At 40.6% G+C, this 10,544-nt stretch overlaps 1 protein-coding gene across 2 annotated transcripts in view; it reads right to left on the bottom strand.

Annotated features, from left to right (window-relative positions):
• Positions 1-3,939: 3,939 nt before the first annotated feature.
• Positions 3,940-10,544, bottom strand: part of gabrb2a (gamma-aminobutyric acid type A receptor subunit beta2a) — a 44,319-nt gene continuing 37,714 nt past the window's right edge. Inside the window, exons 8-10 of one of the 2 annotated variants that reach the window (XM_081611342.1) lie at positions 8,374-8,618; positions 7,739-7,879; positions 3,940-4,583 (exon numbers count right to left, since the gene is read on the bottom strand). In XM_081611342.1, coding sequence (XP_081467468.1) covers positions 4,227-4,583; positions 7,739-7,879; positions 8,374-8,618 — 743 coding nt within the window. In that variant the 3' untranslated portion in view covers positions 3,940-4,226. The remainder of the gene's footprint in view (positions 4,584-7,738; positions 7,880-8,373; positions 8,619-10,544) is intronic. The other variant, XM_081611343.1, reaches the window with a different exon arrangement.

Raw genomic sequence — 10,544 nt, 5'->3', positions numbered from 1 at the left:
TGTTTTCTTCACCATAACGGTGACTATTAAAAATAAATAAATAATCCATTAAACATTAAACAACTAAAACTGATGATGTGGCAGAAAAATCCATCTGATCGAGGAGAATTTCCCCAAAATGATCTGCTAGATCATTAAACCAGAACTGCTGAACCTCAGGAGAATTGAGTTGACAAGTTTAACAGTGAGCAAACAGCTCAATGTTTGTATAAAGATCTCTATACATCAATTGCAGATAGTGGTAAAACATGGGTTTCACAGTGCATTGCAAAAATATTCACATTTTGCCATGGTACAATCACAAACTGTGACATATTTTATGGAGATTCTAGGAAAACTTAACAAACACAGCAAACAGATCAGAGATCCAGTTTAAAGTTGGGTTCAATCCAATTGAGAATTTGCTGTAAAATGCTCTTTATTCTTAAATCTAACTGAGCTTAAACTATCTTGCCAAGAAGAGACGAAAAACTGTAGTTTCTAGCCAGTAGAGACAAACCCCAAAAGGCCCGCAGCTGTCCCTGCAGCGAAAGGTGATTCTAGAAAGTATCACCTTTCAGGTGTAGTTAACAAAAATACACCACACTCTACAGATCTTTGGTGTAAAAGAAAAATCTTGAAAGACATTAATTCATCTTCACATATTTGCACAACTTTGTGTTGGTTTGTCTCATGAAATCACAGTGGATTCTTTTGAAACTCCTGCATTTCAGTGTGAACGTTAACCAGTCTAATTTGTTCTTGGAGAGCCTTTAAGTCATTTTAACAGAGAAGAATGTGAGCATGTGCATAATTGTTTAAACTGAATGAAAAAACTGGACTAACTGCAGCATTTATTGCCTTTGTTAGGGACTCTGAAGGCCACCGACGAGGCTGCTTCTTGCGCAGATGGCATGCATGTAGGAAGCTTTCCATTTCCTCATGTTGACGCAAGTTGTCTTTTCCAAACCTGCCTGCCAAGTCTCTCTGATAAAAGCCCGATTTATTCCAGACCACTTGTTCATTGCTAGAATCTCAACAAATCTGCAGTGAAGAAGTCAAATCCAGATGTAGTTTGACGTGGATGGAATTAGGGGGTCTCAAAATTTTTTAATACCAAGCACAAACCAGAATACGATCTCGTATTTACCGTAAAAGACACATCATGTTTTTCCGTCTGCGAACACATGACACAATAGGCTCCCTCCCTCTCAGCCAGCCTAACGTGTTTTTCCATCACATATGTCTGTGGCCGGGGAGTGGCGTGACGCGACTGTGTCAGACTCACCCTCTCACCAGTCCCAGTCAGCGCTGGATGGCTTTGGGCTTAGTCGGCTAGCCAACTTTACAGAGCTCAGCTGCGACTCCACACACAGACGCACGCACGCACGCACACACACACACACACACACACACACACACACACACACACACACGCACACACGCACACACACGTGGCTCCACAGAGCAGAGGTCTGTCCATGGCTAATTACGCCAGTGACATGGAAAGACTACAAAGCAGGAAGCATCTGCCTCCCCTCCTATTCTCACATGTCAACACTAAAGCCCTTTTTGAAAAGAGGAAAAAGGAAAGAAAAGGCCAATTTGGTACAAACCATCTGTCTGCTGAGGTAGCGCATCTGTTATGTGGCTGTGCAGAGCGTTTTTTTGGGAAAATGTTTTACCGGTGCATGAAGGAACAAGGTTACACATCTTGATACATCAGTTTTTTACATCAGTTTGCCTCCAAAGGTCCGTTGCACTTAGTCTACTTATTCCCAGAGGCGTCTTGCACACATAACAGCCAACATGAGCCACCCTCCACCACAATCTTCTGCATATTTAGCTTTATTTTCTTGCATCTAACTCTTCTCAAAACTATCGTGACTATCTCTGAATCTTCAGCTGTTACTTCTGTGTAGCTTGTTTTTTTTTTCTTGTTTTTTTTGTAAAACGCTCTTCTTTTGAATCTCATTGTGTTCTTTTCTTTCTGAAATCAAACAGCAGCTGCACATTATTTCCTGCTAGGACAAAATCTCTTTTGAAATATTAAATATTCTGTGTTTTGCACCATCAAATATTCACCAGCCTCCATTTATGTGTTCAGACTTTGGCGCAGAGAGCACACTTCTCGGATGGATGCATTTTCTTTCTTTCTGTCTTGTGCTTTATTTTCCTTCTCTTTTTTTTTTCCCCCGTCGCAGGCACTGTGGTCCCTCACAGCCAGAGGGCCTCAGTTGAGTCCAAAGTGTGCCTCCACAGCCATGGCTCTCTGCGTTGATGTCCCCTGAGGCCAGGTGTTGAGCTCGGGCCTCCTCAGACCCCAGCCTGCACCGGACCACCGCTGCAGCCTCTCGCTCCGGCTCCTCTGCCCCTCCATCCATTATGCAGCCAGCAGCACCCAGCTGCAGAGCTTTGCTCCTCAGCTCGTCCCTGCCCTTGCCCTCCGCCGCTTGCCTGCTCCGTCCCCGTGTCGGGTTCGGTTGTTCGCTCGGCTCATTCAGACGTTCAATCGGCCACAAGCCCGCCAGCGATCAGCCTCACATTCACACACAGGAAGGACATAAAACCACCACCAGTGGCGCTCCTCTGTTGAAGTGATAGACTTAACTGAGTTTTAATTCAATTTAGATACATCTTCGTAATTGCTGACAGTTATTACACAAGATATTTACAGTCATTATGAAATATTACAATTAGAATTTACATAAACTTTGTACAAAATATGCCTGACTTCAATGCCTGGATAGTAAGGGGAGGGATCCTGGTTATGTTGTTTCAGGAGCGTGAGACATTGACCCAAAAGTCAGTGGTGTCTGGAAGTGCTTTAGTTTCAGCAAGTAGATGCTTTCAGAGTCCATTAAAAAGAAAAGGAAAAAAAACAAAAAACAAAACAAAACAAAACAAGAGACAGAGAGAGAAAGAGAGAAAAGTCCCAAAAGTATAGTCAGCAAAGTTGTGAATTGTGTTTCATTTCTTCTTAAGCTGAGATTTTTTTTTCCTTTCTTTTTCTTTTTGACTAAATGGAACATTTGAGCTGTAATTCAACTGCAGAAAACAACAACAAAGACCCATTTAAATAGAATAAATTCATATTTACACAATAAAGTGAGTATTGATTTATAAAAATGAATCATCTTTTTCATTAAATATGTTATCTACAGTATTTTTTTTAAGAATTATTATTTTTTTCTGGAAACAGAAACCTAATCACAATGAAATGCATCTTACTCCTATCATTCAGTTCCTACTCGTAACGATGGTTGTGGATTGCCATATTTATGCAGCGATGAAGCTCGCTCCATCAGGAAAGTTCTTTACGCCAGCGCGCGTTAAATTAAAGCCATTCTCTGCACGATGGAGGGAAAAAATTATAATTTGAAAAAAATCAATCAATTAAACGTTTTTGGAAAGGAAAATTAAACCTCACAGATAAATGGAAGGGAATCTGTCAGCACAGAAAAAAGTAACATAAACCTTAGCAAAAGCATCAACTTCCCCAGATCTGCTCTTTCTTTGATCATTAAAGCTCCAAAGATAAGACTGCCCCCTGCTGTTCACCTGTTGCAATCCAGGTGGCCTGTGCTAAGTTAACTGCAAGAAACCTTCAACTAGTACAACTAAAAATACTGTCATTCCTCATCATAGTTGAGATGGAAACAAAACCCAAAATAAGCATGCTTTCTTTTTTTTAAAAAGGATGTTTCTGATATACAGTAAATATAGGAAAATAGACTATCAAGGATGACCTCCTTTTAAATCATTTATAAAGCTTTTCCTGGATGCAGACAGCTCGGCTACGAAGTAAATAGATACTAAACAAAAGAAATCCTTAAAGTATATGCAAACACAAGCATAAATATTTTGATCCACAGAGATAGTAAGCTACGAATGACAAATATTAGTGATATATTGAAATTCTGGAACAGGCACCTTTTCTGTCTCTCTCATTTTTTTAAATTTTTTTTTATTCACTCTTCTTTTATTCGAGTGCTCGTCAGTCACTTGAAGGTGTTTCCCAAATCCTAAAAGAGTCACTGCTGACTGAAGTGGGTGCTGCTGCAAAAAAAGTCTCTGTGTTCTCCTCGCGTCGTCTGAAACAAACCAGCTCTAAAAAAGTCAGCACACGGTTTTCATCTCGCATTCTCTCTCTCACGCAAATTATTTTTCTTTCTTGATTTTTTTTCACGCCAATTCTTCTTCGTCAGTCGTCTGGCGGGAAGCCGGCCTCCTGGCTCTCCGGGGTTTTAATGGACGTAGTAGAGCCAATAGACCACGTTGAAGAAGGAGAAGACGGTGGGGAAGATCATCCTGGACCACTTATCGATAGAGTTCACGTCGGACAGGTCTGGGATGTTCACCTTGAGCTGCGAGGCCCGTCTCCGTAGGCGGGACTTCTTCTGGGCATGACGCTCCAAGGCACTGTGGCCATAGTTTTGCCGGGCCATGGCCGCCCTGCGGTACTGCAGCGTGGAGCTGTCGTAGGCTAGCATGGTGTTGCGGGGATCCGTGGGAGCTCCCAGACCCCGGGACAGATCCCCGGCACCGCCCATCTCGTTCTTCATCTCCATGGCGCTGAACAGGATGTTGTCGTCGGGGGTCATCTGTGTGAAGGTGCACAAATAACAGATGAAGCCAGGAGAAGTTACTGAAAGAGCGTGAGAGTGTGTTATTAAACTATGGAGCTTTGCAAAAGTATTTACACCCCTAGAACTTTTCCACATTTTGTGACAAAACGGGAAAGCACTAATTGGGACTTTAGGTGATAGACCAACACAAACCACCGCATAATTGGAGAGTGGAAGGAACAGGAAGGATGAATTTGAATATTACTTACAAATAAATATATAAAGAGTGCATTCAAATAAGGTCTGTCAATAAATTTTACTTCAATCATGTTACACACAACTCGGACAAAGGGTTTTCTGTTAAAACAGGACGTGCAGAGGTGTTTGGAAAAAAATCAATCAGGTCGTCTTAGGTCCAAAATGCTGCTGCCACAGTCCTGACCAACACGATAAAATGGATCACACTACACCTGTCTTTCAACCATCACAATGGCTGTTTGCAAAAATATAGGCTTTGAAAACCTTATTGGTCTATAAAGCACTGAAGAGTCTTGGTCCTAAAGACTCTCAGGTCATGAGAAACCTATTCAGTTTGTGTTCCTGGAACCAGAACTGAACAAGGGGAGTCTGCCTGAAAACCTGAGATACACAAAAACTGATTTCTGTTTTAAATCAGGCCTGAAACGAGTGTTTGCTGCAGCTTAGCCATAAAAGCCAAAGACTGCTTTAACATTTCTATCTTCTTAGCTTCTTATTTGGTTTAATGTGTAATTTTGACATTTCTTAGTCTTATGTGTTTATGTCATGTCGCTGTAGTTTTATTGTTTTTATTGTTTGTATTGTATTTCGGGTGTCAATTAGAGGGACATTTCAGAAACCTGATCTTTCTGAAAGAGCAACAAGAACATTGAGGTTTACTTTTTCCAAACCCTAAGTCCTGAGTGTAGTTTAGTCCAAGCCATAGGAAACGCAGCAAACATGTGGAAGAAGCTGCTCCTGTTAGATGACACCAAAATGATTTCTTTTGATCTCTTTTGGTTATAGTTCAGTCTGAAACTGAGGAGCAAAACACTCAACATACAAAATCCCCCAGGTGAATCGTGGTAGCACCAGAGTCACGCTGACACTTTTCTTCAGCAAACAGGGAAGCTGGACATGCTAGACTGATGGATGGACAATCTAAATACTGGGGGAACCTGGAAGAAAATCTGTAAAACGTTGTTAAAGACTTCACTTCCTGGCCTAAAAACTGGTCTTAAAGGGGACCTATCATGCTCCCTTTTAAACAAGTTGGAATAGTTCTATGCGCTGTACAAAACATGTTTACATTTTTTGCACAAAATTAATACTCCTTTCTGCCTCAGTTCTACTTATGGATAGCTCATTTCAGAATGAGCCGTTTTAGGGCTCTGTCACTTTAAATCCAAATAAACTGCTGCTGGCTGCACCACCCAGCTCAACATTTACACCCTATACATCTTTGAGTCTGAGTCAGACCCAGAAACAGAAGAAGTAGAACCACCAGCACAGCCATGAAGAATGCAGCAAGTTGTTTCTGGATGGTAAGTCAACAATAAAACACAAGTCTTTTCACAGAAGCCACCGTGTAGCGCCAACAGGGCGCTACAGTAGAAGGCTGTTTGGCTGGGATTGCTAGGAAACGGGGTAGTGCCCGCTGAGTGTGACCTAATAATCGGCAGGTTTTTGAAATGCCTCGTTTTCTAGACACTAAAAATTTTTTACCTATTGCCAGAAAATGGCTTTTAGAACGTGGGCTTGTTTTAGAAGTGGTAGAGACCCACATGGAAGTACAAAAATTTGCAAAAAGCTACATTTGCATAATAGGTTCCATTTAAACATACAGCTCATGGTACAAAGGTTATTCATTTACAAGAAAGTTCTAGCTAAACTCAAAACTTAGGTCCAGTTTAGATGCATGTCTATTCTTGAAACCGAGCTTTGAGTTATTTTGTAAAGAATTGGGAAAGATTTTACTTATCACATTTTTGGATTTTATCTGCAAAAATACTGAAAACAATGAACCATTTTACTTCAGCATTACAATTATGTTCTGCCTTGTGTTGGTCTATCACATGCAGGCTGATCCACGTTCCCCCAGAAATGCATAGATGTTTGCAGTTGTTACACCGTATGTGGCAAAGTTCAAGGGAAATGAATACTTTTCAAGGCACTAACCGTTTTAAACTAAAGTTAAGAAATGCTGCAGTGAACTTTAAGCAATTTAGCGTGTCAAAATACTGATGAGGTGCTAAAAATGGGTGATGCAAATGAGTCGAAAACTGCTACTTACAGCCAAGAAAAAGAAAAAAAGTTACATTCTCTTATCATTTGTCAAACCATAAATGATAATACAAGCAGAAGGCTACAAAGTGATAACATTCTTTGAAGGAGCAGTTTGTAAATTGATTCTCATGGAGAAACCTTCGTTGTCATCTCAGAATTTCAACCAGGATATGGTTAAAATTCTGCCGATTCACAAGACAAACTAAACAAAAAGTTAAAAAGAAAAAAAAAAGAAGAGAAAAGCAAAGATATACAAAAGAAAAGTGACAGGAGAAGGTTGAGAGAAATAGAAAGGACTTTGCAAGGATGGAGGAGGCTACAGGTTCAGGGCAGGTCGGGAGAGGCGTTGTGGGAGGTGAAATCGGATCAACATTTCTTCATCCATAGCCTGACTTCTGAGGAAAAGCATCATCCCTACAATCCAATCCTGTCCTTGATGTGTTTTGCTGTTTTAGGGTAACTCACTTTGAAGCGGTGCTACTCATCAAACTGCAAATGTGTTTCTAGTATCTACCCAGTCGTTCTTCACAATTTCTTCACTTGAGTCCAAGTAATGAATGTATCATTTTTCTTCACAGATTTTGGTTTTTTTTCTCGTTTTTGAGATTTTAATGAAATTGTCTTTGTCATTTTCCATCAGCTAGAGTTCAGATTAAATCAGTTCCTGCAGAAATGAAGCTGCTGAGCCATGTTTGTCAGGAAAATGCATGAAGAGCAAACCGAAAGAGGGAAAAAAACACAATGGTGGGAGTGATGGTCAAGGTTGCCTTAAAACTCTACAAAAAGAAAATCAAAGAAATAAACAAAAGACTACAGTATTGTCCTCTGATCTGAACTGATTCAGATTGATGACATTGTTAAGTTTTGACTTTCAAAACCTCCAGTACCTTATTTCTTTGATCGCCTAGTCCTAAAGCGGCATCGTCCACAAAGATGGGATCCCACATCGAGTCATATGCGTCAATTTCCCTCTGTTTCATTCTGGCATACAGAGCATCATCTCTTTGAACTACATTTCCCACCAGCCACTGCAAGCATACAAAATCAGCACTGTTACTTGAGGGAAATCGGAGCTTGCCACACTCAGAAGGAAAGGATGTTTCTCTCTTTTTTTTTTCCTTTTTTTTCAAATTTAAAATTTAAAATGCTGTTGTTCTTAATGGTGCTGAGCAATATTTAAAGAAAGCTCTGGCGCTGCAGCCAGGGATTTTTCAGGCGCCTCGTCCTTTGGGAAACACAAAAACGTGGAGATAAAGTATTTAAAAAGCAGTCATTGCTCCTGCATTCGCTCTTTCAGATCCAAGTCTGTGTAAGAACGTTAAAGCAGCAAGCAACAGAGGGCTGGAGTATAAGTAAATAGAGCTGGTAAAGGACATGAAACATTGATTACAGCATCACATTGGCCTTAAGAGAAGAACAAGAAGAAGAAGAAGAAGTCCTTTGCTCACACAGAAACAAACATACATATCAAAAGACAGCACAGAAACAAAAGCGTTTTAAAAACGACTCCCTCCGCACAAACCTTATTGGGGTCGGGTCTCAGCTTCTCGTTGTTGGCCGTGGCCGCTTTCTCGGCCGCCTTCTTCTGTCTCTGGGGACCCTGGCCGAAGAAGATGTAGTTGACGAAAGCGTACTCCAGCAGAGCCAGGAAGACGAACACAAAGCAGCCCATCAGGTACATGTCGATGGCCTTCACGTAGGGGATCTTCGGGAGTGTCTCTCGCAGGTGAGTGTTGATGGTTGTCATGGTCAGCACCGTAGTGATCCCTGCAGGTCAGTGGAGTCACACTTAAAGAAAATCTTTAGACGAGTCTCTTTCTGTCTCATCCCCACAACAATACATTGCATTGTCTTTTAGAAAAAAAACTGAAAAAGTGGTCTAGAAATGTCCACAGGATGAGTTGGTGAATTTGTTATTAGTTTCTAAGTGTGCCGGCAGTACACGGCTACAAATGCTCCATTAACATAAGCATTTAGACATAGCCATCTTGCTTGCAGCCTCAAATGACCATATTTGGACAACTGGACACAACATGAAAGTGATAATCTAAAGCTAAGTGGACAAATATCTATTAAATATTCACATTCTGGAGTGTTGGATAGCATATCTGGGACGTTTCTGTGATAGCTTCACATCTTCTGCCTTAAGCAGAGGAGTTCAAGAATTGGTTTCATGTCAAAATAGAGCTGGAAAGATGGAGGAGGAGGTGGATATCGTAGATGGATGGATCGGGACTTCTAGAGATGCCGACATACGTCCAGTATGCCGGGATACAGTGCATCCGGAAAGTATTCACAGTATCGTTAAACTTTTCCACATTTTATTATGTTACAGCCTTATTCTAAATTAATTGTGCATTATATTAATTGTGCATTAATATAATGTACAATTATATTAAAGTAATTTCTTTCCTCAAAATTCCACACACCAGTTACTCATTACTAGCTAGGTGAGGGTTGGAACATAGACAAGAGACGTAAATGGAAAGCTTTGGTCCAACTCTACTTCACAGCAACAGATCAGAGCAGAACTCGCATTAGTGCAGACTAAGTCTAAATTTATCTTTACATTTTGTCTCTAATTAATAAAAAAAACAAGATGGGAACTGGTCAAAGAGGCTGCATGTAACATTGAATGTTTGACAAGTACTGGTCGGTTTTAAACGAATATGAGCAATGTCAATATGTCTGCACTAAATGTAAAGCTAAAAAGACACACGCTTTTGAAAACACAGGTTTGGTCTTATAGACTAACTAGAACTTTAGGCTACAGTTCTATTCAGTACATTGGACACAAAAATAGCACAAAAATCACAAACAAACAAAAAAACGACACCTACAAAGAAACATGGTGGTGGCAGCATTATGCCCTGGGATTACATTTCTTCAGATTGAACTAAATCTTTTGTCATGGTGGACGAAATCATGAGCAAACACCAGGCAGTTTTGACCCGAAACTTTCTTCTAAAGTGCTGCAGATGGACAGAGATTTTAATGACGCCGAAATAAATACAAAAAATCCAAGATCATAACTTCATCTGAAGAGAGCAGTTTTGGAATGCAAGAGTCCAGATCTAACTCGAACAATCTGAAGGCAATAGATGTTCTCCCAATAAGAAAGATTTGTAGGACATTTGCAAGACGCAATGGGAAATATTGGCAAAGATGTGGTTCGCTGACAGACTCCTACCAAAGACGGAATCTTGAAATAAAATTAAAAGTTTCTTCAGCAAAAATTTCGAGTGCACACTTCTGCATCCGGGCCATTGCAGCTTTTCTCTTCTCCTCTTTACCCTTCTGGCTAAATGAGTTTGTTTCAAGATAAATTGCACCGGAGAGATTTCCTGAAATCATGGTCTCACATTCATTTGTTACAAATTGCAACCATTATTGTGCCAGAGTCCTTAAATTGCTGCTTTGCTTCCCTGCAATCAGTAAGATCAGGTGCCGGTCTGTAACGGACAGTAACATTTGAGCATTCATGTCTGCCTTGTACATTATAAAGTATTTAACTGCATTGAAGAGACAAGACTCGCCAAATTAGAGCCCATAAGGTTTGCAGCCTCCATCTGAATCCCCTGAGACCGAGAGCACGTGTGCTTCATCGGATAATTTCAGGTCAAACAGGTGATATCCACGCGTTCATACGTACTCTGAGCATACCACATCAAAAGCATCCCACTGCTGCTGCAA

The sequence above is a fragment of the Poecilia reticulata genome, chromosome 10 (assembly GCF_904066995.2).
Source record: "Poecilia reticulata chromosome 10, P_reticulata-male-v2, whole genome shotgun sequence".
Taxonomy (NCBI): domain Eukaryota; kingdom Metazoa; phylum Chordata; class Actinopteri; order Cyprinodontiformes; family Poeciliidae; genus Poecilia; species Poecilia reticulata.
Note: the sequence above shows the minus strand (reverse complement) of the source record. Positions and strands in the feature narration are given on the sequence as shown.